This window comes from Pantherophis guttatus, chromosome 7 (genome assembly GCF_059756535.1).
Source record: "Pantherophis guttatus breed Tessera chromosome 7, ASM5975653v1, whole genome shotgun sequence".
NCBI classification, from domain to species: Eukaryota; Metazoa; Chordata; class Lepidosauria; order Squamata; family Colubridae; genus Pantherophis; species Pantherophis guttatus.
Genome location: NC_142069.1, coordinates 59238775 through 59257836, shown reverse-complemented (window position 1 = coordinate 59257836; position 19062 = coordinate 59238775). Strand labels below are relative to the sequence as shown.

Here is a 19062-nt window from a genome sequence, read left to right as displayed (position 1 = left end):
TTTTAAAAAAAATCATGGAATGTGCTGAAATGAATAAATTGACATTTGAAATTAGAGAACAAGAAGACAAACAATATTATAAGATATGGGATTTATTTTATCAATGGCTAGATAATAAAACATGGAAATATGAATTATGAAATGAATGTTATAAATATATTTGAAAATTTTTATGAAGCTATAAAGCCATAGTTAAATAAATGATAAATGAGGATGTCTATTTGTTTGACAATATGAGAAATTAGATAATTAGTAAATTCTGAATAAGGGGATGAAGCACAAAAAGATTTGTAACTGTTTGCAATTGTAATGGATGATGGATTTGTTTTATGTTTTGTTTAAAAAAACCATTATACAGTATTTAGGTAAACAATAAGTCTTGGTGCCATTCAAATGCCCTTATAGGTTCAAAAATGAAGACTATTGCAACAATAAAAACAGTCCATGACACCTTAAGAACTAGCCAATTTATTATTGTAAAAGGAAGATTTTGGGGCTGAATTCAAAGTTTTTGCTTTCAAACAAAGTGGATTTATTTTTTTGTTAAGTTTTTAGATTAAACGTTTAATATGGCCAGGTCACGTATAAGGAAAAGACCATAAACTAAGTTTCTCATTCTTATGTCTCTATGGATGTTTTTTTTTTTCTTTTCAGTTGACATACAGTTGTAGTAAAGAGGGAGTAAACTGTCCTAGACTAGGATTACGTTAAAAACTGGACTCTGGTGCAATTCTACCAAGAGGTATTGGAAATGACATGAATCAAAGCTAGTAAGGTTGACTTGGACGTCAGCACGTCCGAGATCGCCCGCTATCTTGTAAGAAATGTTGCAAGACGAGTCTCGGACCTCCCCTTTTTTCTCAGGGAGCGGCATTTCGGTGCAGTATGGTGGCAGAGGAGGGCGGCGCTCCCCATAGCTCCGAGTGCAATTCCAGCCGGAAGGAGCTGCCGGCTGGGCGAAGGCTGGCGAGTGGTTGAGTGGTGGCAAAGCGTCACGTGAGCGTCCCGCGCCGGGTCTGGGCTCTTGGTGGTGTCTCCTACCTTTGCCCGCTACCCAGAGTTGCAAGTGCGAATAATAGCTATTGCTGAAGTCATGTCTCACCAGACTGGCATCCAAGGTACAGTACAGTATCTTTCGGGGCAATCTGTGGTTTCGGATTTCCTCCTTTTATTTGTTTTTGGATTTCTCGCTGGGACGTTGAGAGACGCCACTAAGCCCCCCACCCCCCGTGCACCAGAGGGGCTCTGCCACTTGGAGTGGTGGTGGCGGGGGGGACTTCTGGCTTTAATTCATTCGCCCAATACGCAGACATGCGGTTCCCGTCTGTGGAATTTACGCCTATAACTTTTAGAAGAAAGCGAGGGATGCCTCTGCGTATATGCGGAGTGCTTTGGTTTACTGCTCAGTTTTGTGGATTGAGGAAGGGAGATTTAGGTGAGCAACTTAATTCCGGGCAAGGGAAGGGGAGACCTGCTGATAGGCTTTCAATATCCACTCTTTTCTCAGTTCTTCTCACAAAACACCGTGTAGCGACGGGCTTGTAGAGAAGCTCGTATTTTAATTGCCACCAGGTGACGTTGCGAAGGAGGTTGACAGGAGGAGGGAAGAGAGTGGAGGAGGCGGCTTGCGCTGGCTTCTTGGGAGTCGCACCTGCTTGCGGTCGAGCCGAAGCTTCCAAGCCAAACGATTAGTGCTGGAAACACATATGACGGAGGTTGTTTTGGACGACGCTTAGTTCCACTCTCGCGGGCTCTCATTTGACTACAGCGCCTTAATGGCAATTGCTTAACGCATTGTAAGCCGCCCTGAGTCTCCGGAGAAGGGCGGCATATAAAAATAAAATAAAATAATATAAAATAAAATAAAATAAAATAAAATAAATAAATAAATGCTAACTTTATCCTCATTTTTTTCTGTGTGTGAGCTAATTCGAAACAAACTCAGCTTCGGGATTTACCGTCCGATTGTCCTGCAATGGGAAAGAAACCTTGCTGAAATCCCAATAGCTGGCAAGAGGCTGAAACATCAGCTAGCCAGTCATAATTTAGCTTATTTTATTATTATTTATTTATTAATTTTATTTCTATACCGCCCTTCTCCCGGAGGACTCAGGGCGGTGTACAGCCTGATTAAAAGCACAAAGACAGACAAAAATTTAAAATTATTAAAATTATTAAATGATAGGCTCAATTTAAAACCCCAAATTTAAAATCCCATTTTTAAAACCCAATTAAAATCTTTACCTTGATAGCCCAGCCTGGCGGAACAACAAGGTTTTTGAGGGCACAGCGAAATACACAGAGATCAGAGATTTTACGAATTTCTGGGGGCAGCTCATTCCAAAGGGCAGGGGCTCTCACAGAAAAGGCCCTCCCCCTGGGTGTTTACTTTGTGGATTTGATTTATTACATGTACAGATAAATTATACAACACATAGAATGAAATTTCTGATTATGCTAGTTTATTTATTTTGTATTTATGACGTGAATAGGACATCATTTGTAGTATTAAATATCTAACAGTGCTGGTCATGTGAAAATATGTTTCAGTCATAACTGATGTAGAGCCACAGTGGCGCAGTGGTTAGAGTGCAGTACTGCAAGCTACTTCTGCTGCCTGCTGCCTGTCTGCAATTTGGCAGTTCAAATCTCACCAGGCTCAAGGTTGACTCAACTTTCCATCCTTCCGAGGTGGGTAAAATGAGGACCCAGATTGTTGGGGGCAATATGCTGACTCTGTAAACGGCTTAGAGAGTGCTGTAAAAGCACTGTGAAGCAGTATATCAAGTCTATGTAAGTGCTATTGCTAAATGGTTAGGTATAAACCAAAATGAATTCCTGAAATCCATTGTTCTTTTTCTTTGTTTTGTCTTTCGTTCAGCTAGTGAAGAAGTGAAAGAAACGTTTGCCAGAGCTAGGAATGGCCAATACAGGTTTTTAAAAATAGTTATTGAAAATGGTATGTATCATTTCCTTTTCTGATACTTTCTCACAGTGTTTCCTAGATGAATAAGGGAAAACCTGTGACTTCTAGTAGTGCCTTAGACTGGCTAGGTGTTTTGGGCCAGTCACTTTCTCTCAGCTGACCCCATTTCGCAGGGTTATTGTTGAAGCGAAAATAGGATTAGGAAGGGGAATTATGTATGTTCACTGTCCTGAGTTACTTATAAAGTAACATAACAATATAATTAATTATATTGTATATTTAGTAATTAATAAAAATAATAGTCCCAGTTCTGTAATTTTTAATTCCAAGGCAATAAAATAGTTGTTCATATGACACATTAATAACCAACTATATTTCAGTTTAAGGTGTATAAGTAGTTCATGATGCAGTTGGTTGAGTAAAATCAGTTAGGCTAATTGTAAGTCATGGCTAAGTTAATAGGGTTTCATTCCAATATAGCCATAATTCTGAATTATACATTCTCTTAAATCCTTTCTGTTGTCTTATTGTCCCATTTCAAAAAGGGCTAGAAATTGAAGTCTCTTATCTACCTTAATTGCCTTTTGTAAGGAATTCTTAATAGCATATTTTGGTTTTCATGAATTCCTGGATACTTTTCCTGGCCTGATGCCTTTTGGATATGTTGGGAATGATACATGCCAACTCTATAGTAGATCTTTAAGTAGTCTTCTGGGAAACATAAGTATGTTTATTTAATGTAAATGTTGCTATCATTAATAGTTTGTCATTCATGTTTAACATATTTTTACAGAGCAGCTTGTTGTGGAATGTGTTAAGCAACCTGGTTCAACCTGGGAAAAGGATTATGATTCCTTTATTCTCGCTCTGCTTGAAGACAAACAACCATGTTATCTTCTGTACAGATTAGATTCTCGGAATGCCCAAGGATATGAATGGATCTTTATTGCATGGTCACCAGATCATTCTCCTGTATGTAACAGAATTAAATTGATGACGACAAACCATATATTAAACTCTTTTAAATACATCTTTTACTGCAAATTATTATTTGGTTATTCCCATACTTCACAGATCCATGTGCATGTCTTCTACCTTCTAACCTTTAAATCATATCTTTCTTGGCTAACAGGGACCCATTGGAAAGGATAGCACCAATTGAAACAGAAATAAATGCACCTCTGTTCATGTGAATTTGTTATAATATTTGTTTTACTAGGCCTGGCATTCTAATATGCCTCCAGATGTTTGGACTTTAATTCTGAAGTGCTGTTGTCAGCATAGGCAGTGCCAATGAATTCTGTAACTAATAATTCATCAATTTGTGAAGAACAATGATTCTTATTCTTACATTATGAGGAGCCTTTCCATCTGATCTATGAATGACTTTCAGCCCTCCCAGGTAGACCAGACAGATGAGCTAATTCTACTTTATCCTAAGGTTACGTTAACAGAATGTTGTAAATCTGAAAGTATAAATCTCCTACTGTCTCTTTTACAGTCTGAGAACTGGAAGGGGGTCTCTTATTAGCCTCTTTCTTTGTCCATTATGCAGTTGTATGCCGTTTCCTAGGCAGCATCTCTCCCCTCCCTCCCATTTTCCAATACAATTGCAGGGGGTTGTTTCAAGTATGAAAATATGAAATTTTCCATCTGGGATTGTTAGTGTTCCAGATATTTTGCATTATAATTTCCAGCAAGATCAGTAGCTAAAGAATATTGAACCATATTGCCTGTCTATTTTAATGAATAATGTATTTAGGAGGTAGTGGATATTGTACCCAAAGTTTTAAACCTTTGTTGGGAGTAAGATAACATCAATAATGTTGTTTTATAAATGATAAATTATACTTTTTTATAAAGAAATCAGTAATTTAATTGTTCAAGTTTGCACCTAGCTCAACATTTTACTATTATGTCTTTCTTCCTATTATAATAAATTTCCAATAATTTTGTACATTTATCATATATACACTAATAAAAGGGAAAATTAAAATAAAGATTTTCAAAATTAAACATTTCTGTAAGAATAGAAGGATGGAAGAATTGTAAATCTATATGAAAAGTAGTTTTAGCATTTAATTTTCATTTAATTTAATTTTTAAAAATACAAATTTATCCCTTTTATGACCAACCAGGTTCGTCAAAAAATGTTATATGCAGCTACTCGGGCAACTTTAAAGAAAGAATTTGGAGGTGGACATATTAAAGATGAAGTATTTGGAACAAACAAGGTATGTATTCTATAGAAGCTAACTTAGCCATTTGTTTGTAAGTGATAATCTAAGAAGAAATCAGTTGTATTTTCATGTGTTAATTTATATTTTGGGAGGAGCAGGGAAATTTAAAGTGGTTGAAATATTTTTGTCTGGAGAGTATTTTGTTTGTTTCTTGGTTTGTTTTATCTCAGGGCAATTTGAGTTTTCCTTATTTTCTTTCTTGCCACATTGCCTTTTAAATGTCAAATGTTAGTAAAGCTGTTTTTGTATTCTGAGACAAAGAGAATGTAAGATATTTGCTCCTCTGAGGCTGGAGCATTTCTGAATTTGGTGGTCTGGAAACATTGTCGTAAGGGCTGTAAGACTGAATCTTTAATTAACTGTAAAGCAGTATGATTCTGAACTGAATTGCTTCAGAATAAAATGTTGCAATTTGAAATTACCAGTCACACAAAACTGATGGCTCTGTATTTTTCAGGATGATGTTTCATTAAATGGTTATCAGAAATATTTGATGACTCAGTCTTCCACTGCTCCTCTGACAACAGCTGAAGAAGAACTTCGACAAATCAAAATTAGTGAGGTACTGCATCTTGGTTTGGAAGCCAAACTCTTTTTGGAGGATTAAAGCGAAGCCTGGATGTCAAATTTTCTACAGCCTGAAATATTTTTTCTTAATCGTTAAACTCTTCCATTAAGTAAGATTTATTTCTGACCAAATGTTCTTTGAAAAGAAGCAAGCCCCCCTTCTTCTTCTGCGATCCAGTTTAGTGACTTTTTTTTTTAAATTATGAGGATTCTTTTAAACATAAAGCAGATAGAAAGAACATACCATTCAAAATCATGACTATAATTGAGGATTCTAATTTCTTCTCTTGTGCTTTGGATGAAGCACAAATATGCATTACACAATTGCCTTTCTTGAATCTGTTTTAAATTTTGGGTTCCAGGTACAAATTGAAGTCAGTGTTGATACTAAACATCAGACTTTGCAAGGAGTTGCATTTCCAGTAGCTCAGGATGCCCTTCAGGCACTAGAAAAATTGAAAAACAAAGAGCTTAACTATGTACAGTTGGTAAGATAAATTAATTCCTTAAACAAAATACATTTATCAGCATTGCATATTGAATTATAAGATCAACACAGAACGCAGACATTGTACTCCAATGAAATCCCCCTTACATCTTATTATTTAAGTGTGTATTAATCATAAAAAAATGTTGAGGCTCTGGAAGTAGTGCATAAGGCCAACAAAGATGATTAGAGGCTACAGGCTAAAACATATGAAGAACGGTTGTAGGAATTGGGTATGTTTAGTCCAGGGGTGTCAAACTCAAGGTCCGTGGGCCAGATCCAGCCCGTGGGTTGCTTAGATCTGGCCTATGGGGCTGACCTGGAAACAGCGAAGGACCAGCCCGCAGCTTCTGCCAGCGAAAATGGAGCTCCGTTTTTGCTGGCAGAGGATTGCAGGAAGCTGTTGCAGCCGAAAATGGAGCTCGGGAGCCTGTTTTCGCTGGCAAGAGTGCTCAGGCCAACATAGGTGCCCCCCGACACAAGTGACGTCAAGATGGCCACACCCACTCTGGCCCCCTGAGGTCAAACACAACCCTCATTCAGCCCTCAATGAAATCAAGTTTGATACCCCTAGTCTAATCTAATGAAAATAAAGACACGAGGTGACATGATAGCAGTGTTCCAATATTTGAGGGGCTGCCACAAAAAATAGGGGTCAACATGTTTTCCAAAGCACTAGAAGGCAAGACAAAAAGCAATGGATGGAAATTATCAAGGTGAGAAGCAATTTGGAACTAAGGAGAAATTTCCTAACAGTGAGAAAAATTAACCAGGGAATGGGTTGAATTCAGAACTTGTGGGTGCTTCATCACTGGAGACTTTTAAGGAAAGTCTGGACAGCTACTTGTCTAGAATGGTAAAAGGTTTCCTGCCTGAGCAGAGGGTTGGACGAGAAGACCTCTAAGGTCCCTTCCAACTCTGTTCTGTTATTAAAATAACAATTAAGTATTGTATCCAGTACCAAAGAGAGTGGTTTTTTTTTTTAGTAGAAATTAATATCCGCATAGCTTGACATCAAAATCTGTTTCTGATGGCTGAGAGCCTTCCAAACATGAGGGAAAACACAATAGAGATGGAAAAATCAGCAAAAAATGTCCATGCTTCATTCTACTTTAAACCTTCCTTTGGATCCAACCACCCTCTTTTGTCAGCAGAGTGAAAGTTTGAATTCCCACCCCTCATGTTTTATTATTTTAAATTTCATTCAACAAGAATATATTGTAGGGGTATTTAACATTAGCAACTTTAAAACTTGTAGATTTCAACTCCCAGAATTCCCCAGCCAGCATTTCCAAGGTTGAACACCCCTGATATATTATATACTTTTTTATAATCATTAGTATTGCATATGTTCACAGCAAATTGATATGAACAACGAAATTATTGTCCTGGCCAGGACACTTCCAACTGAAATAAAGGACTTGCCAAGAAGAATTCCTAAGAATTCTGCACGATACCATTTCTTCCTCTATAAACACTCACATGAAGGAGACTACTTAGAATCCATAGGTAAGTAAATACTTTCAGACAACCATGTAGATGGACAACTGAGTGATTAGAAGTTTTTTGGCTAAGTCTTTGAGCCAGTAATTTGCATAGCTACAAAATGTACTTATTTTTTTCAGTGAATGGGGCCCTAGCCTAACTACCAAGCACCTGTGTAACAGATGAATTGTATTCTCTGATAACAGCAACCTGCACTGTCCTGCAGTTTACTGCTTAGGACAGAGGTGGGGAACCATGGCCCCTTTCTGACTTGTAGACTTCAACTCCCAGAATTGAAGTCCCAGGAATTCTGGGAGTTAAAGTCCACAAGTCAAAAAAGGGCCATTGTTCCCCACTCCTGGCTTAGGAAAAAGATCAAAGAATAAGAAACTGTCTTTTCCTGGCCTTCATGATAGCCACATGATCCCCTTCCTTAACTCAGAAGTACAACAATAGAAGTACATAGGTACTTAGCACACCCAAGGTGAAGACACTTCAGAAGATGCCAGCAAGATTGATGTGCATGTCTACACCTGCTGTGAAATATCTTTTGAGCTTCCAGCCCCAAATTCTGTACAGGTAATCCTTGAATTATGACAGTTCACTTAGCGACCATTCGAAGTTACAACATTCCCATCAAAAGTACTTATGTCCGGGTCCCAAAGTTATGTATTTTGGAGCATCACAGTGGTCATTCGTACTTACAAACGACCACAGAGACGCTGCAACACGCTCCTTTAGTGCCATACCTGAGAGCCCCATGCTGCCCACGCTTGCCTCCTATGTGGCCTTGGGTGCCAGAGCCCTTGTCCACCAAATTGCTTGCTTAACGCATTGTAAGCCGCCCTGAGTCTCCGGAGAAGGGCGGCATATAAATCAAATTTAAAAATAAAAAATAAAAAATGGAGAAGCGCTGAGTCAGCCTCTCCCTTTCACTGCTGATCCCCAGCCTCTCACAAGCAGGCATGGCCCTGCCACTTGCTGGAGTCCTGAACCTGCCCAGATTTCACAAATTGCACTGCTGCAGGTTATCTGTATATATTTTGCTCCGTGCAGGTTTCATTTTGCCCTATCTACAGCTTCATTTAGCCCCAGTCAAATTGTAGGCCTCCAAAGCTTGATATACTCTCCCCATTTTTACCTATATTTTATCTTGATTGAGATTTCAATTTCTAAGATATTTATTAGTTAGGATTTTAATATTTTAATGCTGGAAGCCACCCTGAGTCATTCATTACAAGATGAGAAAGAAAAGAAAAGAGAAAGTCCTTGAAGAAGATTTTGTGTGCTACCTGTTTTGAGTTTGGCTACATTGCCCCTGTATATTTTATTGTTATAAAGGATTTAAGTATTTGCTGTTCTGGCTTATACCAACCTAGCTATCAGGTCATCTGCATGCCATTTAGATGACTGTTTATTTTGGCTTAATAAAGGGTAAGTGATTATATTGGAAATCAGGTGATCTGCAAAGAGGAAACAGAGAAACTAGTCACGGAAATTGGCTTCATTGGTAGATGGAAAGTATTTAAATGAAAACAATTCATTTAACTGTCTCACAGCCATAGAGTTTGGGGGCTACTTAGCTCTTTGCTTTGATCTATCATGTCTTTGCATTTTCTTAATGATGAGAATTAAAAAAACAATTTTCATTATTAAAATAATAAACTAAAACTACAGTAACAAAATTAGAAATAGTCTAATATTTAACTGTGTTAAAAGCTTGTTGGGCAATAAAGTGTTTCAGTACCAGTAGAATTCTAATTTAGATAACTTAAATTACTGCCACTTATGGCATGGGTTCCCACCCCCGGTTTGTGAGCTGGTACTGGGCTGCAGCATGCCAGAAACCAGGCTGCGCAAAAAAGCAAAGCCCCATCCACAGGATGTAGGCAGCATACAAAACCACATCCACTGTGGTCCAAGGAAAAACTTCTCTCCATGGAACCGGTCCCTGGTGCCCAAAAGGTTAGGGCCGTGATGGCGAACCTATGGCACGCATGCCAGAGGTGGCACGCAGAGCCCTCTCTGTGGACATGCGCCGTCGCCAGCTGCTCTTCTGGTTTCTGGCCAGCTGGTCTTTGCGGGTGCCGGAGTACCAGAAAACGGTCTGAAAACGGCCTGAAAAATGCCCCAAAAGCAGACCATTTTCCGGGCTGTTTTTTTGGACTGTTTTCCAGGCTGTTTTCCGGCCGTTTTTCAGTCTGTTTTTGGTTTTCCGGCGCTCCGGCACGTGACATGCACATACTTTCCGGTTTGGGCACTTGGTGCCAAAAAGGTTCGCCATCACTGGATTAGGGGCTGCTGTCTTATGGGATGCTGATAGAAAAAAGCCTATCCCACATATTACTACTCATTGTAACTCAGAAGGCTTTGATAAGAGAGCTGTTTCAGTTCATGCTAAGGGTCAAGCTGAGAAAACTGAGAAAAACTAAATTCCTAACTAATTTAACTCCAAGCTGTTTCATAATTTAAAAGTAAGAGCCATAAAATTGATTATGCCTGGAAAGTAACCAGGGGTGAAATGCTCCCAGTTTGGACCGGATTGCCTGCATTTCCTAATCTTGTGATAGATATTTACAAATTTTGTTAAATCTTATACTTTTTGTTTTTAAAAAAATTGGAATAACAAATCACTATTTGAAATACTTTGCAGTTTTTATCTACTCTATGCCTGGTTATGTGTGCAGTATACGAGAAAGAATGCTTTATTCTAGCTGCAAGAGTCATCTCCTAGAAATTGCAGAAAAACAACTGTGGATACAAATCACTAGAAAGGTAAGACCACGATTCCAGACACTCTACTTCTTGACAGACCCCTCAGATAAAGATCTCTGCAGATGATGTCTCTTTATTACAAAAAGAGGAAGAGTTTGAAACAATATTCAGTAGATTTATTACTGAATCCAAATGACTTTTGAAGAGAATAAAAATAGTTACTACCATGTGCCACAACCATTTGCCCAGGAATATTAAGCTGCTACTTAATATTCCTGGGCAAATAGGACAATATTCCTAAACTGCTCACTGTGAGATAACATTTTCAGTATATGGTATCAAATTATTAAACAATTCAGACAATAGTAGGATAATTCAACAATGCTATATTTGATAATACCATTCTCAAATTTTGTTCCATTTTCTGACGTAATACATTAGGGTAAAAGATGCAGAGAAAAAAAAAACTTTTAAGCATATAAAATATTGTCTCTGATGTCATCCATGTTCATGTAATTTAGGACTGAACAAAGTTTTGTGATTAGGAGCTATAGGTTTTCTTCAAATTATTTTTGGGAGGTATTGGGGATGGAGTATACCACACAAGTTTATGGGATTCAAATGGGGAAGTCAATGATAGCTTACTTAAAAGTTTTGTACACCTTTGTTTTTCTCAAAACAAACAAATCAGAAATAGCATGATGGTCTGTGATTTATCAATACATTTTGAAAATGTGGAGGTAAGGGTCCTCTAATATAAAAAAAGATTGGAGCCCATGAATTGCCCACCCAATATAAGTCAGATATGTAAATCTGACTGGAGTAGTTTTTAGTCATCCATGTTTCAATGTTGGTCTGAGTTTGACAGATAGGCACATGCCTAATGTATATTAAGTTCATACAGCTTTCTGAAAGAAGTTTGCCACTGCCATAACCATAACCATATTTTTTTCGCATTCCTAATTCAACCTACATCCCCTACCAAGTTTCTGCTAGTGTCTCATCCAATAACCGGATCTATACCTGTTAGCTTTTGGGTATCAGCTGAACTAGACATTATTTGACAACACTTTCAATATGGAGGGAGAAAATCCTTCAAAGCAGGATATGGAGTTGTACTTTCCTTCATTAGGATTGATTATACAAGCTAATAAATTTTAAAGATACTATAGGGAATTGGGTAGCTTTAAATTCATTTTAAGTAGATGATTTTAGTAGTTGTGTCAGCATTCCAACTAACTCATTGCAATTCAGTACTCTGAGACAAAGTCCATCAAAGTAAGACTTTGAGAAGTCATATTGGCACTCTCCCATTCCCACTGTGGCAGCCCTGTAAAGTCTGACCAAAGATGGATCCAGGGCTGACAGGCTGCCTCCCCTCAAGTGATGAGAACATCCTGAAAAGAGACAAGTGACAGGCGGTTAGGGACAAGGGTCTAAACTCTCTAATCACCTCCCCCCCGGGGGGGGGGGCGGCTGCTTTGGTCAGTCAGGAAATTTTTCATGAAACTGCTTCACCAATCTATCTCCCGTCGGCTGTTGAACTGTGATATTCTTGATAAAGCATCAGCTACTTGTTTTTTTCTCCTGGAATGTGTTTTAGCACAAAGTTGAACCACTTGAAGTATTGTGTTCAGTGTACTTGTTAAGGGGACAACTTCCTAGGAGTCTTCAATGCCTCTAGGTTCTTCTGGTCGGTCCAGACCTCAAGCTGATGCCTTCTAAAAAGTGTTGCCAAGAGAGGAGAGCCCATCTGACCTCTTTTTCCCATATGGCCTATTGCCATTCTGTGTCTGTGAATTTTTTGGACACAAAGGCACAAGGCTGCAGTTGGCCCTGAAGATTTCCTTGTAGAAGCACTGCGGTGACTGACATCACTGGCAATGGCCATTCAGAATCAGGGTGTCGTAGGATTGGTTCCTTGGAAAATAGTCCCTTTTACTTTTCAAACTCCTGTTGACAGTCAAGGGTCCAGTTTAAGGGTTGGTTGGGCCGGGGCTTTGGGCCAATTCCCTTCATCTTTAATAGCTCCGTAAGCGGCAGAGTAATCTCAGTGAATGCAGAAATGAACTGCCGGTAAAATTTTGCAAAGCCTAGGAAGCTTTGAAGTTGCTTGTGAGGGGGCTGCCAATCCAGTACTGCCTTAACTTTTCCTGGGTCCATTTCAATCCCCTCGTTTGACACTCAGTAACCCAGGTAGTTTAGAGTGGTCTTTTGAAACTCGCATTTTGACAGGTTAGCACAGAGCTTAATGGCTAGGAGTTTTTTCAAAACTTGCTGTAGTAGTTTCACTAAAGAATATTGTTCAAATACACTAAAACTCCTTTGTATGCAGCACCTTGTTAATGAGTTGCATGAACACTGCAGGGGCTCCCTGTAGCCCAAACGGCATGACTTTAAACTGGAAGCTGCCTAATGGGCAATTGAATGCTGTTTTCCATTCATCACCCTCCTTGATCCATATGCAGTAGTAGACTTCTGTGGAGGTCTAGCTTGGTAAATACCTTTCCCTTTGCCAGGTAGTTGAGCATGTTCTTCATGAGGGGGAGGTGTTTTCCACACACAGAGTGTTTATTTTGCAGAAATCAATGCAAAGCCTCACCCTCCATCTTTTTCCTGTTTAAAAAGTATGGGGGCTGTGACCTTAGATATAGCACACTGGATAAATCCTCTCTCTAAGTTTGCGTCAATGTATTTCCTCAATTCACCCATCTCCTTAGGGGTCATGGAATATTTTTGTTTTAGGCAGTTTTGCCCCTGGCATAAATTCTATTGCGCAGTCCGTGGGTCGATGTGGGGGGAGCACATTGCATTCGTCTTCACTGAAAACTCCTGCTAAGTCTCTGTACTCTGCGTATTCTCTGGCAGCCAGGCAAAGCCTCCGTGGTGGAGGCTACTCCTTCTCTTTGGCTGAGGTTGCATGGTCCTAAAGAGGGCTGGTTCTCGGTTTGCGGGAGGGGGGACAGCGGTCCGATGCCTTTTAGCTTCCAATAACAGTCTTCCCGTGTGATGGTCGGGGCCTACTTGTCTAGCCAGGACAAACCAAGGATGAGTGACTCAGCCATTTTTGGGGCAATAATGAATCATATGATTTCCCAGTGGTGCCCCATTTCCAGTCTTACAGGTTCAGTGACTATGGTTGCGGGTGCACTACCCACTAGTGATCCATCTACCTGCTCAAAGTTGGTGGGGCAGCTCAAAGTTCTCGTCTCTTATCTCTAAATCCTGCACGGTCTGGGAGCTGATCAAGCACCTGGTGCAACCAGTGTCTTATATGGACTCTAGGTCCCCATGGGCGCATGTCCTGTGTACTACTATGCAAGACTTTATGGCAAAGGGATGGATGACTTCACTTACCATTGGATCCTCCTCACCCTTTCTGCTGGTGTCGGTGGCCTCTGGAGCCGGAGTTCCCCCCTCCTGGTACAGTGGAGGGGGGACCTCCACGGCTTGCTGAACAAATTTGCCTTTGTCTTGTGGCTTTCTGGGAGTTCTCCTCCATTTTGCAGCTGCCAGCATTCGCGCCTGAGAGACTGGAGCTGGTGCGAGACATTCGGAGGCTTGGTGGCCCAGTTGGCTGCATCTGAAGCACTTTATAACGGGCATGGCTGCTGGTCTTGTCTTCACTGCCTGATTAGTGGCAACTTGACATCCCAATGGTCATTTGGGAGAGTTTTCCAATATGGATCTTTGGTGGGGGTAAATCTCTTAAGTCCATAGTCACTGCCATCCGATACCAGGCTTGGATCCGGTTTGATATTCCCCTGTAGGCACGTGCCTGCCTAAGGTCCTGATCCAGGGCCTCTTTGAAATAGTGGGTGAAGAGTCGTTTAGGCCAGTCCCGTAGTTTGCTGGCTACTCTTCTAAATTCCCACACAAACTCCTTGGGGGGCCAGCCGCGCTGCTTCAATCCCTTACTTTCTGCTTCAGCTTCCTTTTGGTTGGCTGTTCCTCAAACCAGGCCCTTAGTGACTGCACAAACTCATCTGCATCTTCTAACTCAGGTGCTCCGTCGTGGAGTTGGGCAATCCAGTCTGCTGCTTCCCTCTCCCTCATGTTATCTGCAGTGGCTGAGATAATCTGGTCTGATTGGTATTGAGCTTCCATAACAATCAATGTGGGCCCAGATGCGGTTTAGAAAGTAAGCTAGGTTCCCTGGGATGTCGTCGAAGATAGCCAGGAACGGTGGTGGGGCAACTGTGGGCTGTGCCACTGCGGGTGGCAGAACCAGTGGTTGGGCCAGAGCCGGCATCCGCAGGTATTGAATCCACCCCTGGCCTGGGTAGAAAGCCCATCCTGGAGGGATTTGGTCGACTGGCGGCAGTCCGGGGTGCTGCTGGTGGAAGCCGATGGGTGGGCCCCGGTAATCCCATCATTCCTCCCCAGTTGCCCGGGCTTGACTGCCCCAGAGGTCCAGGGTGTTTGCCAGCCGCTGCACCCTGCTGGGCTGCCGCGCTGATGGATCTAATTTGAGGGGGAAGGCTGAATCTTGGTCCACTCAGGGCTGAATGGAATGAAGCCGTGGTCCCACTTTGAACTGACATGTCCCCTTGCCCTGGAAAGCGGAATGTAGGCTGGGCTAGGCTCCAACCTGGCTGGATCAAGTGTGGGAGAGCTTGGGCGGCAGGCCCCACACTCAGCTGGTGGGGTGTGTGGTGGCCGAAAACGCAATGTGTGGAGGCCAAAAATGCTATGCCCAATGTGCTGTGGTGATCCCCGCTTTCTGGAACAGGTCTAAAATGGGGCATGCGGAGGCCGAAAATGGCCGAAGGGTGGGGGCCAGCAGGTGGGTGGGGTTTCAGAAACATTCATTGTATAAGATGCACAGACACTTCCAGCCACTTTTGGGGGGTGGGGGAGTGTGTCTTATACAGCAAAAAATAGATAGTTCCAACTAATTCCTCATTGCAATTCAGAACTCCGAGACAAAGTCCATCAAAGTAAGATTTTTATTAAGAAGTCATATTGGCACATCTGGAGAAAACCTGAATCTGAAATCCCGTGTTTCCCCCACCCACACTAAAACTCACACCCTGCCCTGTCCAGTGACATTCACATCACATGCCCCAATCAATCCCCTGTCTCAGCTGCCGCCAAACTTCTTTCACTTCCTTCCAGGTGCCAGCAGTTCGACTTTGATCTCATGTGAAAAAATGTTATGATTTATTCCCTTTGCTACTCTCCCATTCTTACTGTGGCAGCCTTGTAAAGTCTGACCAAAGATGCATCCAGGGCTGATAAGCTGTAGGAATATTTCATTACATTCACTAGGCTGTAAGTTTATCCTTTTAAAACTATCAAAATAACTGCAATAAAATAATCCTTAAATGGTAAGAAAATTCAGCAATTTATCATTTCTTATGTACTATTACCATTATATATATATATATATATTTGATGCTTAAAAATGGTCATAGGTGGTTTTGTTGAGTTCAACTATCGTGTTTTCTCGAAAATATGACCTACTCATAAAGTAAGTCCTATCTTGAGTTTTACACTTGTGCCCAATAGAAGCCCTTTCCACAAAATAAACCCTAATTAAGACCCCACTCACTGCAGGGTGCACAGGTAAAAATTAAGCTAGGATGGGGATGGGGGTGTGGAGCTGCCCTACTACTTCTCTTCAGATAGTTGCAGCCAGGCCTCGCACACCTCGGCCCATTTCTTCTGCTGCAGCCAGCAAGGCTTTCCTGAAGGCCTCCATAGCAGATAACAGAGCCCCTGATTGATCCGGAGCTCTGTTATCAGAGGCCTTCAGGAAAGCTTTGCTTCAGGCCTCTGATAGTGAAAAAGAGGCTGGGGATGATGCGTGCAAGTGAGGTGAATCAGTGGACATCCGCCCCCAAAAATAAGACCTGGTGCCTTTTTTGGTAGCCAAAAAAATGATAAAACTGTCTTATTTTCGGAGAAACACAGTATTAGGTGACAGATTTGATAAGATTTTTAAAGTATATAAAATGGTCATTTCAAGATTTATATCTTTAATAGTTATTTATATGCTGGATGGAGCCTTTTTCAAAATTAATTGGATTGTTATCTCCTCCTTTCATAACAGATTGAAATAGATGATGGAGATGAACTAACTGCGGAATTTCTCTATGAAGAAGTCCATCCCAAACGACATGCACACAAACAAGGTTTTGCTAAGCCAAAAGGGCCTGTGGGAAAAAGAGGAATCCGAAGGTTGATCCGAGATCCAGTTGAAACTGAAACACCTACTGACTAGACATCTATTGGATAGAAAAGCAAAGCATTATAATAGGAATGGAAGACTATGAATGTGTATGAATCTTTATAATGAACTGCAAGCATTCTGCATTTTCCAATGGAAAATAAATTACTTTCTATTGCACTTGTCTGGCCATGCCACTGTAGATCTTATAAGGTCCAAAAACTGTGCTTATAGCGTATTTGTTCAAAACAAAAATGCAACCTTGAAAAATATTCTGTCCTAAAAATCAACAGTTACTTTTATAATAGATACATGACTATTCTTCAATCTCTCTTAGTGACTTCATAAAATGTATTTTAATCATTTACCTTGTTTCTTAAATAGACTGTCTCTAAAAATGGTAACGAATAAGCCTTGCTTCTTTTCATAATTTCTTTGCTCCTATTCTGCAGGCTTGTATGTATGTTTTGTACCACAGCCTAAAATGCTTAGAGCAAGTTCCAATGAATTGGAATGTACAAGACTAGTTTACCATATTTTTCGGAGTATAAGACCCACCTTAATTTTTGGGGAGGAAAACAAGAATTCTACCTCTGCCTACCAGCAGCGTGATTTAAGGTGGCACTACTTTACGCCGCCGCCCTCCTCCTCCTCCTGCAAGTGAGAGGTGCCTCAGAGACTCAGCTGGGAAAGAAGGCGTTGATTACTGATAAGTTCTTTTCCAGAAAACTTATCAGGGTGTTCCTGTGATCTGTTTCGTCTCTAGTCAGTGGTTGAATGATCTTGGTAGAGGGGATTTAGACATTAAACCCTTGTCATGGACAGATCATTCTCTCCTTCGCTTGGACTTTCCTGCCGCTTCCCCCCGCCCCAGGGAGACGGAGCCGATCAAATGGTTCCGTCCCAGGTGCCTGATGGATCCTGAAAGGTTCCTAACGGAGCTTGGGCCATTTCCTGAGACCCTGGCACACGACTCGACTGAAGACCTGGTGGCCGCCTGGGAGAGTGCAGCCGCCGGGGCTTTGGACCGCGTCGTGCCTTTGCGGCCTCTGACCCGATGCCGACCTCAATTGGCTCCTTGGTTCTCCTTGAGAGAGATGAAGCGTCGGAAAAGATACCTAGAGAGCATTTGGAGGACTAGTCAATCCGATTCCGACCGAACACTGGTGAGGTCTTCTATCAAGACCTACCTAGTTGCGATAAAAGCGACAAAATCTAACTATTTTTCCGCTCTTATCGCATCTGCAGAGAACCGCCCAGCCGCTCTGTTTAGGGTGACCCACTCCCTTCTTCGGGGGGGAGTGCGGGAAGATCCTTGCAGGGTCGAGCTGAGGATTTTGTGCAATTCCTACATGATAAAGTCACTCGGATTCGGGAAGGCTTGGACTCTGACTGGGTGAGTCCGGGGGAGGAGACGAGGGCAGGTCTTGAGAACATTATCTGGGAGGAATTTGATCCTGTGGCTCCCGAGGATGTGGACAGGGTTCTGGGTAGGATTAGTGCCGCCACATGTTTATTGGACCCGTGTCCCTCCTGGTTGGTACTGGCCTCCCGGGAAGTTACACGAGGCTGGCTCTAGGGGATTATAAGTGCTTCTCTGAGTGAGGGTGCCTTTCCCGCTGCCTTGAAAGAGGCGGTGGTGAGGCACCTTCTCAAGAAGCCTTCCCTGGACCCGGCTGAATTAGCCAACTATCGTCCGGTCTCCAACATTCATTTTGTGGTGAAGGTTGTTGAGAGTGTGGTGGCATGACAACTGCCCAGGCACCTGGATGAAGCTATCTATCTGGACCCGTACCAGTCGGGCTTCAGGCAGGGGTACAGCACAGAAACGGCATTGGTTGCGTTGGTGGATGATCTCTGGAGGGCTCGGGTCAGGGGTTGTTCCTCTGTCCTGGTCCTGTTAGATCTCTCAGCGGCTTTTGATACCATTGACCATGGTATCATGCTGCAGCGGTTGTGGGGGTTAGGAATAGGGGGCACCATTTTGCGGTGGTTCTCCTCCTTCCTCTCCGACCGCTCGCAGTTCGTGTTGACAGGGGGGCAGAGGTCGACTTCGAGGTGCCTCGCATGGGGAGTGCCGCAGGGGTCGGTCCTCTCGCCCCTTCTGTTCAACATTTATGTGAAGCCGCTGGGTGAGATCATCCGTGGTTTTGGGGTGAGAGTCCACCTGTACGCTGATGATACTCAGCTGTACATCTCCACCCCAGACCACCCCAACAATGCCCTTGATGTGATGTCTCGCTGCCTAGAGGCCGTACGGGTCTGGATGGGGAGAAACAGGCTCAGACTCAACCCCTCCAAGACTGAGTGGCTGTGGTTCCCGGCGTCGCGATATAGTCAGCTGGTGCCATCGCTGACTATTAGGGGTGAGTCCTTACCCCCCCACAGAGAGGGCTCGCAATCTGGGCGTCCTCCTGGACACACGGCTGTCTTTAGAAGAACATATGACGGCCGTGGCCAGGGGGGCTTT

The 19062-nt window shown here is 42.1% G+C and overlaps 2 protein-coding genes across 6 annotated transcripts in view; one reads left to right on the top strand and one right to left on the bottom strand.

Moving 5' to 3' along the window:
* Nucleotides 1–913: 913 nt before the first annotated feature.
* On the top strand, nucleotides 914–16772 carry TWF1 (twinfilin actin binding protein 1). Of its 3 annotated transcripts, XM_034408847.3 has the most exons (9): nucleotides 922–1118; nucleotides 2882–2959; nucleotides 3720–3898; nucleotides 5065–5160; nucleotides 5624–5728; nucleotides 6096–6221; nucleotides 7579–7729; nucleotides 10359–10480; nucleotides 16476–16772. In XM_034408847.3, exons 1-9 carry the CDS (start codon nucleotides 1094–1096, stop codon nucleotides 16644–16646), a joined length of 1053 nt encoding a protein of 350 aa, XP_034264738.1. In that variant the 5' UTR covers nucleotides 922–1093; the 3' UTR covers nucleotides 16647–16772. The 3 variants fall into 3 exon arrangements, with proteins under 3 accessions (XP_034264739.1, XP_034264738.1, XP_060545045.1); XM_034408848.3 differs by lacking the exon at nucleotides 6096–6221 and having other exon boundaries at nucleotides 914–1118; XM_060689062.2 differs by lacking the exon at nucleotides 2882–2959 and having other exon boundaries at nucleotides 982–1118.
* The window catches only part of IRAK4 (interleukin 1 receptor associated kinase 4), a 51542-nt gene continuing 36334 nt past the window's right edge, over nucleotides 3855–19062 (bottom strand). For 2 of the 3 annotated variants that reach the window (XM_034408843.3, XM_034408846.3), the window contains one exon: nucleotides 3855–6179. The gene's annotated coding sequence lies outside the window, so the exon portion shown is untranslated. Of the gene's footprint in view, nucleotides 6180–15351; nucleotides 16651–19062 lie in introns of those variants that run through there. The other variant, XM_034408844.3, reaches the window with a different exon arrangement.